Raw genomic sequence first — 19638 nt, forward strand, 5'->3', positions numbered from 1 at the left:
TATCATTTAGACAATTTATATCGTTATATATCTTTGATAATTTTATGTTTAGCATATTGATTGTAAGTGTTGTTCAGAAATCCCTTACACAGCGTATTTTACGTATTTGTATTGCTACATTTTATGACTAAATTCTCAGACAGTCTTAATCCTTCTTCAAACTGTTTCCAGCAGGGCCTATGGTTCATGGACTTTGTGTTGTGAAACCTATCTGCTTTTGGATAAAGACTAAGCCATTCCCTTTCTTCTGTGGTTATATTAAATATGTGTGCTTTATCAAGTGAAGTAAAGGCCCCGTCACACTAAGCAACATCGCTAGCAACATCGCTGCTAACGAACAACTTTTGTGACGTTGCTAGCGATGTTGCTGTGTGTGACATCCAGCAACAACCTGGCCCCTGCTGTGAGGTCGTTGGTTGTTGCTGAATGTCCTGGGCCATTTTTTAGTTGTTGCTGTCCCGCTGTGAAGCACAGATCGCTGTGTGTGACAGCGAGACAGCAACAACTAAATGTGCAGGCAGCAGGAGCCGGCTTCTGCGGAGGCTGGTAACCAATGTAAACATCGGGTAACCAAGAAGCCCTGTCCTTGGTTACCCGATATTTACCTTTGTTACCAGCCTCCGCCGCTCTCACTGTCAGTGCCGGCTCCTGCTCTGTGCACATGTAGCTGCAGGACACATCGGGTTAATTAACCCGATGTGTGCTGTAGCTAGGAGAGCAGGGAGCCAGCGCTAAGCATTGTGCGCTGCTCCCTGCTCTGTGCACATGTAGCTGCAGCACACATCGGGTAATTAACCCGATGTGTGCTGTAACTAGGAGAGCAGGGAGCCAGCGCTCAGTGTGCGCTGCTCCCTGCACGTGTAGCTCCGTGCGCTGGTAACCAAGGTAAATATCGGGTTGGTTACCCGATATTTACCTTAGTTACCAAGCGCAGCATCTTCCACGCGGCGCTGGGGGCTGGTCACGGGTTGCTGGTGAGCTCACCAGCAACTCGTGTAGCCACGCTCCAGCGATCCCTGCCAGGTCAGGTTGCTGGTGGGATCGCTGGAGCGTCGCAGTGTGACATCTCACCAGCAACCTCCTAGCAACTTACCAGCGATCCCTATCGTTGTTGGGATCGCTGGTAAGTTGCTTAGTGTGACTGGACCTTTAGACAAGGCTGATACACTGACACATACTGGTTGTCTGTGTTCTTGTCTCCGATGCATCACTAAAAATTGGTCCAACATTGGTACATCTGGAGATCCCTTGGATCTCACCCCAAATTATCTCTCCCAGGAAAGAGGTTTCCACAACACACTTTAGCACATTAAAAAATTCTTACCCATTCTGTACCAAGACAATACATTGTCCAAAATCTTGAGTAACGGTATCAAGTGCGTATCCTGCAAATCAAAATCCAAAGGCAATTATGTCTCACCCAGTCTTTTTACTACTCAGATTAAAGACAAAGCAGCATGGCTAAGGTACAAAGGCTTTTTTTAAATGTGGGAAGTCTAAATGCAGGCTGTGTGGTTTCAATCATCAAACTGATTGCTTTCGTAACAACAAAAATAAGAAATGTTTCCCCATTAAATCTCTTATCAACTGTGAAAGTACACGTGTTTCGTGCGAGAAATATTATATAGGTTGCACCACAAGCATGCTTAAGAAAAGAATAGAAGAGCACTTATCCACAGCAGTACCGACAACTTCACTCATCACTCGGTCCATCTCAGGTCTCTCTAAGCACTTCAGAGACGTTCACAGAGGTAATACTCAATCCCTAATAGTTAAAGGGAGAGAACGGGTTAGAAAACCACACAGGGGAGGAAACTGAAGCAAGAGGCTTCTCACACAAGAAGCCTTCTGGATCTTGCAACTAGAAGCCCGTTTTCCCCTAAGTCAAAATTATTGACATGATCCAATGTAGTTTTATTAGAGCAATAAATTTCATGTCTAAGCCTTCATATAACCTTGTAAAAAAAAAAAGTTTCATAATAACACATACAGTTAGGTCCAGAAATATTTGGACAGTGACACAAGTTTTGTTATTTTAGCTGTTTACAAAAACATGTTCAGAAATACAATTATATATATAATATGGGCTGAAAGTGCACACTCCCAGCTGCAATATGAGAGTTTTCACATCCGAATCGGAGAAAGGGTTTAGGAATCATAGCTCTGTAATGCATAGCCTCCTCTTTTTCAAGGGACCAAAAGTAATTGGACAAGGGACTCTAAGGGCTGCAATTAACTCTGAAGGCGTCTCCCATGTTAACCTGTAATCAATGAAGTAGTTAAAAGGTCTGGGGTTGATTACAGGTGTGTGGTTTTGCATTTGGAAGCTGTTGCTGTGACCAGACAACATGCGGTCTAAGGAACTCTCAATTGAGGTGAAGCAGAACATCCTGAGGCTGAAAAAAAGAAAAAATCCATCAGAGAGATAGCAGACATGCTTTGAGTAGCAAAATCAACAGTCGGGTACATTCTGAGAAAAAAGGAATTGACTGGTGAGCTTGGGAACTCAGAAAGGCCTGGGCGTCCACGGATGACAACAGTGGTGGATGATCGCCGCATACTTTCTTTGGTAAAGAAGAACCCGTTCACAACATCAACTGAAGTCCAGAACACTCTCAGTGAAGTAGGTGTATCTGTCTCTAAGTCAACAGTAAAGAGAAGACTCCATGAAAGTAAATACAAAGGGTTCACATCTAGATGCAAACCATTCATCAATTCCAAAAATAGACAGACCGGAGTTAAATTTGCTGAAAAACACCTCATGAAGCCCGCTCAGTTCTGGAAAAGTATTCTATGGACAGATGAGACCAAGATCAACCTGTACCAGAATGATGAGAAGAAAAAAGTTTGGAGAAGAAAGGGAACGGCACATGATCCAAGGCACACCACATCCTCTGTAAAACATGGTGGAGGCAACGTGATGGCATGGGCATGCATGGCTTTCAATGGCACTGGGTCACTTGTGTTTATTGATGACATAACAGCAGACAAGAGTAGCCGGATGAATTCTGAAGTGTACCGGGATATACTTTCAGCCCAGATTCAGCCAAATGCCGCAAAGTTGATCGGACGGTGCTTCATAGTACAGATGGACAATGACCCCAAGCATACAGCCAAAGCTACCCAGGAGTTCATGAGTGCAAAAAAGTGGAACATTCTGCAATGGCCAAGTCAATCACCAGATCTTAACCCAATTGAGCATGCATTTCACTTGCTCAAATCCAGACTTAAGACGGAAAGACCCACAAACAAGCAAGACCTGAAGGCTGCGGCTGTAAAGGCCAGGCAAAGCATTAAGAAGGAGGAAACCCAGCGTTTGGTGATGTCCATGGGTTCCAGACTTAAGGCAGTGATTGCCTCCAAAGGATTCACAACAAAATATTGAAAATAAAAATATTTTGTTTGGGTTTGGTTTATTTGTCCAATTACTTTTGACCTCCTAAAATGTGGAGTGTTTGTAAAGAAATGTGTACAATTCCTACAATTTCTATCAGATATTTTTGTTCAAACCTTCAAATTAAACGTTACAATCTGCACTTGAATTCTGTTGTAGAGGTTTCATTTCAAATCCAATGTGGTGGCATGCAGAGCCCAACTCGCGAAAATTGTGTCACTGTCCAAATATTTCTGGACCTAACTGTATAACAGTTCTTTTTATTTCTCAATGTATTTGATATTTTTTTGTATAAGGTTAGATGGTTTATTTAACTATTTGTCTGTTCATTCATATAATGTAATTAGCAATTATCAATTCACCTGAATTATATAGTTCTTCCCATCCCTCCTGGCCCCCTCTCCCCCTCCTTCCTAAGGTATGTCATATCCGTTTAAATAGATGTGTATTTATATATATATATATTTTTTGTATAAGGTTAGATGGTTTATCTAACTATTTGTCTGTTCATTCATATAATGTAATTAGCAATTATCAATTCACCTGAATTATATAGTTCTTCCCATCCCTCCCGGCCCCCTCTCCCCCTCCTCCCTAAGGTATGTCATATCCGTTTAAATAGATGTGTATTTATATATATATATATATATGTGATCTTATGTGTCATGTGATCAAGAACATTTCAGTGTTCGAAACGCGTCATGTGTCTCTGATTTGATGATGAAGATGGTGTAATCCTCTTTTTAAAGACTATAAAATATATAAAATGGTGCTAGATCTTCATCTTTCTTTCCTGTATTTAATGTGGACACCGGCCACTGGGATCCGTGCATTGGACTAATGAATCTGCTGGGCTTCTCTTATAAGGACTCTAAGTGGTGAACTGATATACTGTACCTTTTGCTTACTCTAGAGTCAACTATTGGATGCAGCAAAGTCAATATCAACTTTAATAAGCCTTGTCACAGGATTTAGGTTAAAAAGGAAAACCAGGCACTGCATTTGCAGATGTGTTTCAGGGTGTTTGTCCCTCATAAGTATAAAGCAGGAGAACTGATTTAGCTATGTAAGAGGCCTCTGAAAATGGTTTTAACAGGTAAAGTTTCTCTTTGCGTCCATGCAATGTTCCTCTGGAAATTTAAATATGTATATCACCTCCTCAGAGAGGACGAGGACTTGAACCTTAGTGCCATCCATTGGATGTTGAAATCCCAAGGGTATGTGCCCACGATCAAAATTCACTGCGTTCAGAACGCAGCGAGTCCTGACCGGGGAGGCCGCGCGTCTCCTCCGCAGGAGAATGCAGGAGACTGCAGCTGCCAGTACCCACGATCAGGGTTCCATGCTCTGCGGTCTCCTGCTTGTGTTCGCCCTATGGAGGATGCAGGCAATTCCGCAGCAAACAATTGACATGCTGCGGTCTGGAAAGCCGCTCCGCAGGTCAGTGTTTGCTACGGAAAAAACAAGCATAGTTGTCACGGGAATTATAGAAATCCTGTCCACTATGCCTGTACTGTAGAACGCAGCGGTTTGGACGCAGCTGACGTATGCTGCGTCCAAACTGCTGCAAATACTGATCGTGGGCATGCACCCTAAGAGTCAATATCAACCCTTTAATGAGCTTTATGATATTCCTTAGGATAAGAAGCCAAACCAGGAACTCCATTTGCAGAAGTGTTTAGGGGTGTTTGCCACTGATCAGTGCAAAGCTATTGCTTCATCCAGTAGGTGGCACTAGAGTTTCAGTCCACTCTGAAGAGGCTATTTGCATATATAATTTCCCAGAGGAGTATTGGTTTATAAATCTTCTTACACCGACTTGGCACTCTTCACAAGGAGAAACATTTCCTTTAGACCAGGACTGGGAAAAGTGCAGCCGCAGGCCACATCTGGCACTTAGGCTGTTCCAGTCTGGCAGCAGACCGAGACAGCCAAAGAGCTCAAAACAGTGGACCATGGGCTGCAGTATTCCCTCCGCTGCCTTTGCTGCTCGCTGCCCTACATTACCACTATTCGCATCCTGCAGATAGCAGTGAATACATTGGTGGAGGCAGGGCTGCCGGCAACTTCTTCCACCAATTAGCGTGGAAGTGAGCTGTGTGGAGGGTCAGTGCAGCAGCGCACTGGGAAATCGGAGTGTGATATGTGTTTTTTGTTTGTTTTTTCTTGTATGAATGTGTACTGTATACTGTAGAGAGAGCTATGTAGGGCTCATGTATATAGGAGGTTATGTGGGGATCATGTATATAAGGGGCTGTGTTGGGCTCATGTATATAGGAGGCTATGTGGGGCTAAGGTATATAGGAGGCTACGTGGGGCTCATGTATATAGGAAGCTATGTGAGGGCTAATGTATATAGTAGGCTATGTGGGGCTCATGTATATAAGAGAATATGTGGGGCTCATGTGTTATGATTCAGGGACTGAGAAGGATCAAAAAAATGCGGAAACCCAAAAAGTAACCAGAGTGGCTGGAACCTTAATGGACTTTAGACCTAATCCTGACACACAACTAAAAGTAGCCGTGGGAAGAGCCTACGATTACCTAGTCGTCTCGACACAGCCGGAGAACTAAATATTCTTACAGATAGAAATATAAGAAAACCTAATCTGCCTCGGAGCAAGCCCCAAAGATATAGATAGCCCCCCACATGTAAAGACTACGGTGATATAAGAAAACACAATACATATCCAGAAAACAGATTAGCAAAGATGAGGCCCAATCTATCTTTATAGTAAAGGATAGGAAGTAGTAGTGTCTGTAGCCGTAAAAACCCCAAAAAATACCCGCACGTCTGCCATAAAAAAATCCTGAGACCAAACGGCCTCTCCACCACTAATCAGCACTCTGATGTTACTGTGATCCAAAACACTAATATAGATGAGAGACTGAATTAATACCAATCATGACAAAACACAAAACATTGCAGAATCATGGAGCTAAGTACACAGACACTCCCAGGAGGGAATGATCCAGTTCCACCAGGAACTCCACACAGGCAAAATAGAAATCAAGCATTAGTATCAAAGCAGAAAAACAAAAAAAAAGTGGAAACAAAAAGCAGAGGTACAAGACCAATTTATCTGAAAGGAGTTCTGCTAGAGAGCAGGGCTGAATTCAGAATGTCCTTAACACACAGGATAGCCATTGAGCACCGGCAAGTAACAGGAGAAAACTACTCGGCTATATACCCCAATCTGAGAGACCTGATTGCCAGTAATTGACAGGTGACTTGTGACAGGTGATTCCACAAATCAACAGCACCGCCAGCACTGACCACAAGAGGGAGCCCCGAACTGGAAAATGTATTCCCATCACTCATGTATATCGGTGGCTATGTGGGGCTCATTCACTGTGTATAGGAGGCTATGTGGAGATCATGTATATAGGGGGCTGTGTTGGGCTCATGTATATAGGAGGCTATGTGGGGCTCATGTATATAGGAGGCTATGTGGGGGCTTATGTATATAGCTGGCTGTGTGGGAGCTAATGTATATAGGAGGCTATGTGGGGCTCATGTATATAGGAGGCTATGTGGGGGCTAATGTATATATGAGGCTATGTGGGGCTCATGTATATGAGGATATGTGGGGCTCATGTATATCAGTGGCTATATGGGGCTCATGCACTGTGTATAGGAGGCTATGTGGAGATCATGTATATACAGTAGGGGGCTGTGTTGAGCTCATGTATATAGGAGGCTATGTGGGGCTCATGTATATAGGAGGCTACGTGGGGCTCATGTATATAGGAGGATATGTGGGTGTCATATACTGTATATCGGTGGCTATGTGGGGCTTATGCACTGTGTATAGGAGGTTATGTGGGGCCCATGTGTATAGCATATTCTTACCATTGTTCAGATCATACTGGAAGCTGCAGTTTCCCAAAGCCATAATGTATATGGCAGGGGTTAATCTGGTTTGGCAGCTACTTTATTTTATTGAGTAGGAATACTTTTCTGTGGCAACTTACACCACAAGTATCACATATGGCAAGCAGGGAGCATGTTGAAAATTTGAACCCACCCATACTATTGGAGGATCTGAATGTAGTTGGAGATCATAGATAGCCTCTACACTAATCTATATTGTGGCAGTGATGACCAATATATACTTTTAATATATTCAATATTTTAATTATTAATATTATTGTTGCCTCATCATATCAAAAATGTATTTCCTTAGAACATCATATTGATTTGTGAATGGACTGTTCCTATGAAACGTAAGAAATGATTATCTTTTCCAAAGTCCACTCTAGAGGCATAATGTTAATCCTCTCTCTATTTACGTTTTTGGCTATGAAGTCTATCTCGCTGAATTTGCAAGCTACAGTACATCAACATAGATTAATATGGAAATGAAAGTTTGAATTGGCATAGATAAAATGAGTGAATTATTACAGAGTTACTGGGAAGATATTTTGATTAGCTGAATATACATAACACCTTATTTGTACCTTCTGAATCTTCTAAGTCAGGGACGGGCATTTGTTTTTTTCTGAGGGAAAAAGGGAGAAACTGGGACTGTTATGAAGAGCCAAACCACTAGGCTGAATTTAAAGAGGTTGGCCACTGCCTTTTTATTGATGGCCTATCCAAAGGATAGGCTATCAATATTCGAAAAATGGTGGTGTAATATCCGCCACTGCTGCTGATCAGCTGTTAGTGGCACCACCAGCAGCCAGAAGTTCTCGGATGCTGATGGAACAGAGCAGCTTTGTTAACACTTTGGTGGCCGTGGACGGGCACTACAGATCAACCCTTGTTGGCTGCAACTACTGGAGAAACATAGCTTCTGTGTTCCAGCAACATCCAAGAACTGTTACGGGGGGCTGTCTGATAATAAAACCCAAAGGAATATCAGACAGTCAGGGTCCACCGTGCAAAGACTCTGCTGCAGACTAAGGCAGAGGATAAGGGGTATATAAGTGTGCCACTGTAAATAGTAATAGCACAAGTGCAGAGTGCAATACCTCTGTTAAACTCACAGAGGAATATAATTAGAAAATAAAGCAATTCCTCCCTTACTTGGAGGGTGTGTGGTATGGTCTCTGTTAATGGTCACAGAGACAAAAGCAGTGAGTGTGAAATGGCACCTACCTAGGTCCGTTCCACTAGCGGTGCCAGGAGACGGACAGCAGCGTAAGCCGCACAAAGCTCCTACCTGCGTTCGCTCCACTAGTGTGTGAGGACACGAACCACTAGATATGGCACTTGCCTAGGTCCGCTCCACTAGTGGTGCAAAAGAGACGGACAGCAGCATAAGCCGCACAAAGCTCCTACCTATGTTCGCTCCCCTAGTGTGCGAGGATACGAACAACTGCCAGACGCAGTATAAGGAACGTTACCCTAGTGGCAACGTCCACCTACGAGTAGAATCACAAGGCCCAGCCGGACCATGTGCCTCAGGCACCTGCCTATGTCCGCTTCACTAAGAGGTAAGGATACGGACCGCAGCCGAAGCTGTAAGGTATAAGAACGCTACCCTGCCGGTAACGCTCACCTAGCATAGACAGAGAGATGCCTAGAGGGACGTGCACAGAGTGTCTACTCTCATGCATGAACCAAGAGGACTGAGCACCGGGCGGCATGCATCAGGGTCTTATATAGACTCTGTGTCTTATCCAAGATGGAGGACACCGGAGTCAATCCGCTGCCAGAATGACAACAATGACGTCACGCTGGCCTATCACCGAGCAAAGCGTCACAAGCACATGACCAGCGACCAATCGACATAGAAGGTGTCAGAGACATGTGACCACGTGTCACAAGCACATGACCAGCGGCCAATCAGCTTAGAAGGTGTCAGAGACATGTGACCTCGTGTCAGCGATGATGTCACCCGCACATGTGCAATGGCTCCAAGATAGGACTTAGTCTCCAGCGCTTGCACATGTGCAGTAGCAAGAAATCCAAACATAGTCTCCAGTGCTCGCACATGTGCAGTAGCAAGAAATCTGAACATAGTCTCCAGTGCCACAGCAACCGTAACAAGAAATTCCATCTGCCACCAGCATCAGTAATAGTTACTTGGTGGGGCTGCTCAGAGATATTGATGAACTGTCCTAAGGATAGGCTATTAATAAAAAAGAATAATGTCAAAAACCTTTAATTACTCTCAATATTAATTTTGTCATTTTTAAATTATTTGTAGAATTGGTCATTAATACAATATCAGTGTCAGTCTGACACCCAGAACACCCATCAAACTGCTCTGGATATAAATAAATTGAGCGGAGCTGCTCAATACAGATTGATTCCATGTGTAGCAGTTGCGCCTGGATACTGCAGAGCAGCTCCGATTCAAAAGATGAGGATCTGTTCTACAATAGAAGGTTCTAGAAAGCTACATACTGAATGGAGATGTGTTCAGCTGATCGGTGGTGTGCTGGGTGTCGGACTCCCACCAATCTTATATTGTTGACTGTCCTACAGATGTCCCACCAACTCCTTTAATCAGGTATTGGAAAAATAAATTGTAAACGTAGCAAAGATGCAGTAGTATTTACTAGCCAAGGTCACAGAAATAAATGCACAAACAGGATGCAGCAGACCCCTTAATAAGGGAGGTAACACAGATGCAAAATACTGATTAAACAACCAGTCTCACCCTGCCAGTTCATGGAAGGGGTGATTGCCCAGTATTAGAATTGCACAAAGATGAAGCTTGCAATAGGGCGCAAGTTACACACAGTGCCCGGCCAACAGCCTATTATACACGTACAGTCAGGGCCAGAAATATTTGGACAGTGACACAAGTTTTGTTATTTTAGCTGTTTACAAAAACATGTTCAGAAATACAATTATATATATAATATGGGCTGAAAGTGCACACTCCCAGCTGCAATATGAGAGTTTTCACATCCAAATCGGAGAAAGGGTTTAGGAATCATAGCTCTATAATGCATAGCCTCCTCTTTTTCAAGGGACCAAAAGTAATTGGACAAGGGACTCTAAGGGCTGCAATTAACTCTGAAGGCGTCTCCCTCGTTAACCTGTAATCAATGAAGTAGTTAAAAGGTCTGGGGTTGATTACAGGTGTGTGGTTTTGCATTTGGAAGCTGTTGCTGTGACCAGACAACATGCAGTCTAAGGAACTCTCAATAGAGGTGAAGCAGAACATCCTGAGGCTGAAAAAAAAGAAAAAATCCATCAGAGAGATAGCAGACATGCTTGGAGTAGCAAAATCAACAGTCAGGTACATTCTGAGAAAAAAGGAATTGACTGGTGAGCTTGGGAACTCAAAAAGGCCTGGGCGTCCACGGATGACAACAGTGGTGGATGATCGCCGCATACTTTCTTTGGTGAAGAAGAACCCGTTCACAACATCAACTGAAGTCCAGAACACTCTCAGTGAAGTAGGTGTATCTGTCTCTAAGTCAACAGTAAAGAGAAGACTCCATGAAAATAAATACAAAGGGTTCACATCTAGATGCAAATCATTCATCAATTCCAAAAATAGACAGGCCAGAGTTAAATTTGCTGAAAAACACCTCATGAAGCCAGCTCAGTTCTGGAAAAGTATTCTATGGACAGATGAGACAAAGATCAACCTGTACCAGAATGATGGGAAGAAAAAAGTTTGGAGAAGAAAGGGAACGGCACATGATCCAAGGCACACCACATCCTCTGTAAAACATGGTGGAGGCAACGTGATGGCATGGGCATGCATGGCTTTCAATGGCACTGGGTCACTTGTGTTTATTGATGACATAACAGCAGACAAGAGTAGCCGGATGAATTCTGAAGTGTACCGGGATATACTTTCAGCCCAGATTCAGCCAAATGCCGCAAAGTTGATCGGACGGCGCTTCATAGTACAGATGGACAATGACCCCAAGCATACAGCCAAAGCTACCCAGGAGTTCATGAGTGAAAAAAAGTGGAACATTCTGCAATGGCCAAGTCAATCACCAGATCTTAACCCAATTGAGCATGCATTTCACTTGCTCAAATCCAGACTTAAGACGGAAAGACCCACAAACAAGCAAGACCTGAAGGCTGCGGCTGTAAAGGCCTGGCAAAGCATTAAGAAGGAGGAAACCCAGCGTTTGGTGATGTCCATGGGTTCCAGACTTAAGGCAGTGATTGCCTCCAAAGGATTCGCAACAAAATATTGAAAATAAAAATATTTTGTTTGGGTTTGGTTTATTTGTCCAATTACTTTTGACCTCCTAAAATGTGGAGTGTTTGTAAAGAAATGTGTACAATTCCTACAATTTCTATCAGATATTTTTGTTCAAACCTTCAAATTAAACGTTACAATCTGCACTTGAATTCTGTTGTAGAGGTTTCATTTCAAATCCAATGTGGTGGCATGCAGAGCCCAACTCGCGAAAATTGTGTCACTGTCCAAATATTTCTGGACCTAACTGTATGGCCAAAATTGTTGGTTCCCCTCAATTAATGAAAGAAGAACCCACAATGGATACAGAAATAACTTGAATCTGATAAAAGTAATAATAAGTAAAAAATCGACGAAAAGGAACAAATGAAAGTCAGACATTGCTGCTTTTCTGCTTCCACAGAATTTAAAAAATAATAAAACTCATGAAATAGGCCCAGACAGAAATGATGGTCCCTTAACTTAATATTTTGTTGCACAACCTTTTGAGGCAATCACTGCAATCAAACGATTTCTGTAACTGTCAATGAGACTTCTGCACCTCTCGACAGGTATTTTGACCACTCCTCAAGAGAAAACTGCTCCAGTTGTCTCGTGTTTGAAGGTTGCCTTTTCCAGACGACATGTTTCAGCTCTTTCCAAAGATGCTCAATAGGATTTAGATCAGGGCTCATAGAAGGCCCCTTCAGAATAGTCCAAACTTTTCCTCTTAGCCATTCTTGGGTGTTTTTAGCTGTGTGTTTTGGGTCATTATCCTATTGCAAGACCCATGACCTGTGAGACCAAGCTTTCTGACACTGAGCAGAACATTTCTCTCTAGAATCCCTTGATAGTCTTGAGATTTCATTGTACCCTGTACAGATTCATACACCTTGTGCCAGATGCAGCAAAGCAGCCCCAGAACATAACAGAGCCTCCTCCATGTTTTACAGAAGGGATAGTGTTCTTTTCTTGATATGCTTCATTTTTCCATCTGTGAACATAGAGTTGATGTGCCTTGCCAAGAAGTTCCATTTCTGTCTCATCTGTCCATAGGACATTCTTCTAGAAACTCTGTGGCTTTTCAACATGTAGATTAGCAAATTTGAGTCTGGCTTTTTCATGTTTTTTTTTTCAACAATGGTGTCCTCCTTGGTCGTCTCCCATGAAGTCCACTTTGGCTCAAACAATGACGGATGGTGCGATCTGACACTGATGTTTCTTGAGCTTGAAGTTCACCTATAATCTCTTTAGAAGTTTTTCTGGGCTATTTTGTTACCATTCATATTATCCATCTCTTTGATTTGTCATTAATTTTCCTCCTGCTGCCACGTCCAGGGAGGTTGGCTACAGTCCCATGGATCTTAAATTTCTGAATATGTGCAACTCTAGTCACAAGGACATCAATCTTCTTGGAGATGGTATTATAAACTTTACCTTTAACATGCTTGTCTATAATTTTCTTTCTAATCTCCTGAGACAACTCTTTCCTTCGCTTTCTCTGGTTCATGTTGAGTGTGGTACACACCATGTCACCAAACAGCACAGTGAGTATCTGTAGCCCTATATACAGACCCACTGACTGATTACAGGATTGTAGACACCTGTGATGCTAATTAGTGAACACACCTTGATTTAACATGTCTCTTTTGTCGCATTATTTTCAGGAGTACCATCATTTCTGTCCAGGCCTACTTCATGAGTTTTGTTTTTTTTTAATTCTGTGGAAGCAGAAAAGCAATGTCTGACCTTCATTTGTTTATTTTCATAGATTATAGTTATTTCTGTGACCATTGTGGGTTTTTCTTTCATTAAACTAGGGGTACCAACAATGTTGACTACGTGTGTACATCCCTAATATTCGATTAAGCTGATCAGCACTCTCTCCGTGCATCACAGAAGTACAGGCCTCTAGTTTACAAGCTCACCATTAATGGGCCTGGCTGCACCCTGTAAACAAATATAAATTAAAAATGAATTGCCCACCCCTGTAATATGCATGCAACGAGAGAGTACACAGGGTGGGAACTCGAGTATATAGAGTACTAGGAATCCTTGGCCGAGTAACGAGCGGGTCCGAGTACCCAATGCTCGATCACAATGCAGAGCACGCTCAATCATCGCTAGCTGTGAGGAGTGTTGCCAAAGACGCACGCAAAGCATGCAACTTCCCTTGACTCAAAGATCCAGTTGTAAATGATAGGACATGTCTACACATTCGATAGTTGAAGCAGAAAAATCTGGTACACATACTAGAGTCTTCGCAGGAAAGACGCTGTGTAAAATATGTACATTTTTGTAGGTTTTTTTGCTTGCATTTTTTTATACGTTTTTTGATACATTCTTTTCTTGATTTATTTAAATGGGTGAAAAACGCTACAAAAACGCTGAACAAATTAACGTTACCAATATGAAACAGGTTCAAATGTGCAAAAAAAAAGCCTAGATATCGTGAATGAGATTTCAGAAATATCATTCACTTTGCTGGTACAGTAATATCCTATGTTTTTTCTGTGGAAAAATGGGGCAAAAACCCAACATGTGAACAAGCCCATATACATTAATACATTTTTAGGGTTAGATTTTGTTTGATTATTTAGGACCGTTTTCAATGTTATGTCAGTAGTACTACTAGAACATTTATCAAAGTGTTTATCTTGCAAGCCCCAGTGGGCACAATGATGATTATGTCATTAAAGTGGTGTGATTAATTATAAGCAAGTAAAATAATTAAGTAAATAAAGGGTGGCCTGCAGTTTGGAATCCTCCAGTGGTTAGTATCCTGTTTCCCCGAAAATGATGCCTACTCTGAAAATAAGCCCTAGCATGATTTTACAGAAATGTTGGAGTATTATAGAAATATAAGCACTATTCAAACAATAAGCCCTAGTTACAGTCAGAGGCAGCGTTAGGGGGTGTCAAACTGCATAATATCTCAGGGTCCCCACTTTCTTAGGGGCCCTAACTTTTGGATTCTGAGGTTAAGATTTTTTAAGGACCTTTGTTGACTTCACAGTCATGTGACCAAAGGTCTCTTAATGGCAGGTGTCTAAAAGAGCTGAATAGGAGATAGGCTAGTATGCAGGACTGGCATTAGGGAGAAGGGAGTGCAAACTGAGCAATTTCACAAGGCCCCTATTTTCCTAGGGGCCCCAGCATTGATGATAAGACTGCTTAAGGACCTTTGTGACATCACGTCATGTGACTAAACGTCTCTCAATTGCAGGAGTCTAAAGGTGAAGAGGAGACATGGTTTGGAGAGTTGTGTTGATGTTCCAAAATGTGATCCAACTATATTTGAATAAATGTTGTTTTTTTTGGTTCAAGGATAAATATGGATTGCTGTTCATGGAAAAAATAGATTGTGACGCCCTGGCACAGCCAGGTTGTCACAGAAAGAGTTAATCCTCCTTGGTAATCTGATCTCACACCGGTGCAGCCAGACAAGCCACAGCCCCAGTGTAAGGGAAAAGGAGAGGAGAGGGGAGGGGCTGGAGCAGAGAGTGTGTGGAGGGCAGACAGGACAGAGGTCTGGAGTTAGCTCCCAGGCTGGGAGTGAAGCGTTCTCCAAAAGGGCCGGGGCAGGCCGTAGTGAGGAAGGGGCCAGAACAGGTAGCCGGAGCAGGGCGGTGGCCCCTCGGTACCTGGGTACCCGGATCACTACAGGGGAGTAGATTCCCCGTTCCCGGCTGAGGAGAAAGAGGAAGAGAGAGGAGAAAAAGGCACTTTGCTGCAGGGAAGGAAACAACAAGGGCTGCTGCACCGTGTGAGGGACACTAACACCCCCGTACCGAAGGCTGCGGACACCGGCAATTCTTAGTTCACCAGTGACTCCGTGTGACTTTCTTGTGAGTACACCCGTGCCCTCAGGCACCGCACTGCAGCACTGCGCCCTGTTCCCTGCTTACCCCATCATCGGGCCCCGGGACAACCAACCCCCTACCCACGGAGGGGAGAAATAACATCTAGCTGCTCCATATCATCGCTCCCGGGATCCCCGTCCAGAGCAGCGGTGGTGTTCCACAATCACCACAACTGTGGGTGGCGTCACGGACAATATCCCAACACCCAAATACCCCCCTTTTACTGTGGAGCCTGGGATCACAGACCGGGTCACGCCATCGTGATACCCACAGAAGTGACTCTGTGGCCCGGATCTGAGTACCCCCTGGTCCCCGGGCGAAACACTTGGCGTCACGAACAGGATCGAACCCATCCAGTTACCTGGAGGAAGTGCGCCTTGCCCCGTCCGTCAGCGGCGTCCCGCTGAGGAAAAATCCCGAAGCCCGCCATTTTAGCCGCCATTTTAGGCGCCAAAAACAACAACTTGGCGCCTTCTTCTCCGAGCGGTGGGCGCGAAAAAGAGGCTCCGCCCCCTGAGAACGCGGGCGGAAGTGAAGCTCCGGAGGACCGGAAGCGAAAGGGAAACTTTGAAAGTTGCTGGAAGGACTGCTCCCGAGTACCAAGGGGGAGCAGAAAGAAGGAACCGCAGCTTATGTGACAAGGACTGTAAAGGCAGGGACGCCAGGACTCTGCCAACATTTGGTTCCTGGAGAGGCCGCCGCAGCGATGCACCGACCCGTTACCCCTGTTACCGGTAGCGGAGCCCGCAGCGCCTGTTGGGCAGGACCCAGACCTGGGGTCCCCAGGCCTCACCTTTGTCACCACCCTGCCACCGGCCCCGGCAGTCCGCCCGGCCGCGACGGAGATGACGACGGCTCCGGCAGTCCGCCCGGCCGCAACGGCAGCGAAGTACCGGTCCCGTTGACCAATTTGGGGCTGTTCCTGGACTGGGGTCAAGGGGTGCTGCCTGGGTTTTAGGGGCAGCACCAAGGCTAGGTTGTTTGGGTGGGTGACTAAAGGACTCGTTACGTTGCTATTATTGAAAATGCATGTGTGAAAATGTTTAAAATGTTTTATTCTTTTCCAGTTTAATAAAATGTTGGTGCCTCGACGGCCCGAGGACGGGCCGTGGTTTACCAAGGGGGTGTGTGACGCCCTGGCACAGCCAGGTTGTCACAGAAAGAGTTATTCCTCCTTGGTAATCTGATCTCACACCGGTGCAGCCAGACAAGCCACAGCCCCAGTGTAAGGGAAAAGGAGAGGAGAGGGGAGGGGCTGGAGCAGAGAGTGTGTGGAGGGCAGACAGGACAGAGGTCTGGAGTTAGCTCCCAGGCTGGGAGTGAAGCGTTCTCCAAAAGGGCCGGGGCAGGCCGTAGTGAGGAAGGGGCCAGAACAGGTAGCCGGAGCAGGGCGGTGGCCCCTCGGTACCTGGGTACCCGGATCACTACAGGGGAGTAGATTCCCCGTTCCCGGCTGAGGAGAAAGAGGAAGAGAGAGGAGAAAAAGGCACTTTGCTGCAGGGAAGGAAACAACAAGGGCTGCTGCACCGTGTGAGGGACACTAACACCCCCGTACCGAAGGCTGCGGACACCGGCAATTCTTAGTTCACCAGTGACTCCGTGTGACTTTCTTGTGAGTACACCCGTGCCCTCGAGCACCGCACTGCAGCACTGCGCCCTGTTCCCTGCTTACCCCATCATCGGGCCCCGGGACAACCAACCCCCTACCCACGGAGGGGAGAAATAACATCTAGCTGCTCCATATCATCGCTCCCGGGATCCCCGTCCAGAGCAGCGGTGGTGTTCCACAATCACCACAACTGTGGGTGGCGTCACGGACAATATCCCAACACCCAAATACCCCCCTTTTACTGTGGAGCCTGGGATCACAGACCGGGTCACGCCATCGTGATACCCACAGAAGTGACTCTGTGGCCCGGATCTGAGTACCCCCTGGTCCCCGGGCGAAACAAGATCATCCCCTGAAAATAAGCCTTAGCCGATCTTTTGGAGCAAAGAATAATATAAGACACAATCTTATTTTGAGAGAAACACGGATTACATCTTCCTACAAAACCATCAAAATAGAAATTTAGTATTAGATGATATCCATAAAAATTAATGGTCACTCTATGTAACTCAGATGTGCCATTTTCTCAGAAAAGACAGAATTTCATTATAGATGTCACACTAATGTCTAAAGGCCCCGTTAGACGCGTCGATTTATCGATCGCACCCGCCCCCATTGTTTCTGCGTCATGGGCAATTTGTTGCCCGTGGCGCACAAAGTCGTTAACCCCCTGTCACACGTACTTACCTCTCAAACGACCTCGCTGTGGGCGGCGAACATAATCTTCCTGAAGGGGGGGGACGTTCGGCGTCAAAGCGATGTCACACAGCGGCCGCCCAATAGAAGCGGAGGGGCGGAAATGAGCGGGATGTAACATCCCGCCCACCTCCTTCCTTCCTCATTGCCGGCGGGATGCATGTAAGCTGTGTTCGTTGTTCCCGAGGTGTCACATGGAGCGATGTGTGCTGCCTCAGGAACGACGAACAACCTGCATCCAGGAATGTGACCGATATTTTGAAAATGAACGATGTGTCAACGAGTAACGATAAGGTGAGTATTTTTGCTCGTTAACAGTCGCTCGTAGCTGTCACACACTACGATATGTCAAACGATGCCAGATGTGCATCACGGAATCCGTGACCCCGACGACATATCGATATCATCGATATACCGATATATCGTAGCGTGTAACGGGGCCTTAAGATATAAATGAGGGACACGCCCCATTATAGCTTAGAATATGCTATAGCACGATGTAGTGGATTTTCTAAATGGGACAATTTATCTAATTCTCGGATGTTTCAGTCAATCATGTTTTGTAAAACATCCAGTAAAATTTCAGACAGGAGACTCTGGTAAATATTAACTGGGGGTTACACAATTGTCAAAATCCATCCAAATAATACAATGCAGTTCTTGGTGGATCAATAAATGTTAGTCTGTTCATTTATTTCAGAATACAAATATGATGCCAAAGTCTGACAGCTAAAGTCAGAGCTACCTCAGGAGAGCACATATATAATCTGAGTATGTCGCAACACGTCTGTACCTCACCTTTCCCTCCAGCGCTGTCACTTGGCACTTCTATGTATATTCACTAAATGTTTTTTGTAATGAGTCTTTTCTATTCTCTTCTTTTTTTTGTTTTCTCCTCACACTACCTTTTGTCACAGGTAACTCCTCCCAAGTGCTACTTCCCTGGACTGATAATAACGTGGACACATTGCTCTGATTAATGAGACAGTGCACATCTATGTGACTGAATGGAGCATGAAGACATTTAGTCACCATAGACTGAAGAAGATGGTGTGTCTTAAGAGAAAGTAGGACAACCCAAAGGGATCCCAACATATCTACTAATTAATTAGTGACCGAATCATCATGGAAATGAGGCAAGACCTGGATACCTTGAGTGACCAGACAGAAGACAGTAGACCTGGTACACATCTGAGGAATACAGATGAGTGGAAAAAAGGTGGAAGACTCCTTTCTGGTCTTGTGGGCTCTAACGTCTTTCTCTTCGGAGCTGCTTTGGCAACTTGTGTGTTCACGGAAGATGTTGACATCTATGAATTTGATTTTCTCATCTACCTGTCCGTTATAATGGTCATTTGCATTCTGTGGATGTTTTTTCAAATGTACTTCACTTGGAGGAACAAACATGCTATTCTCTATAAGGACTGTCAGGCAGGACCAATATGGATGAGAGGTCAGTGAGTTGGTAAAGTTATTTACATTTTATTGCATATTTTTGTTTTTAGGTTTGAGAATTAAAGGAGTATTCCCATCTATAAGATCCTATCCCAATATGTAATAGGTGTAATAATAATAATATTAGCAAATATCTCCAATTAGAAATATAGTATAGCACTCCTGATATAGCCATGTCTCTTACCTCATGTGCAGAGCATTACAGCTTAGGTATCCATGGTTACGACCACAAACAACTAACTGACAGTCACTATATGAGTGGATATAACAACGGATGCCTAAGCTGCAATGTCCTGCACATGAGGTAAGAGACACGGCTGTATCAGGAGAACTATTCTATATTTCTAATTGGAGGTATTTACTAATATTATTATTACAACCACTACACATTGGGATAGGATCTTCGAGATTGGAATACCCCTTTAATTGCAATTATTTCTATTGTAATCAATAATTACCGTATTTTTTCAGATTATAAGATGCACTTTTCCTCCCAAAAAATTGGGAGAAAAA

The 19638-nt window shown here is 44.3% G+C and overlaps 1 protein-coding gene across 1 annotated transcript in view; it reads left to right on the forward strand.

Moving 5' to 3' along the window:
* Positions 1-18629: 18629 nt before the first annotated feature.
* LOC142311317 (proton channel OTOP2-like) overlaps positions 18630-19638 on the forward strand; it is a 124549-nt gene continuing 123540 nt past the window's right edge. Inside the window, exon 1 of the mRNA XM_075349628.1 lies at positions 18630-19123. Within this exon, the coding sequence (XP_075205743.1) occupies positions 18796-19123 (328 nt within the window). The 5' untranslated portion in view covers positions 18630-18795. The remainder of the gene's footprint in view (positions 19124-19638) is intronic.

This window comes from Anomaloglossus baeobatrachus, chromosome 5 (genome assembly GCF_048569485.1).
Source record: "Anomaloglossus baeobatrachus isolate aAnoBae1 chromosome 5, aAnoBae1.hap1, whole genome shotgun sequence".
Classification (NCBI taxonomy): Eukaryota; Metazoa; Chordata; class Amphibia; order Anura; family Aromobatidae; genus Anomaloglossus; species Anomaloglossus baeobatrachus.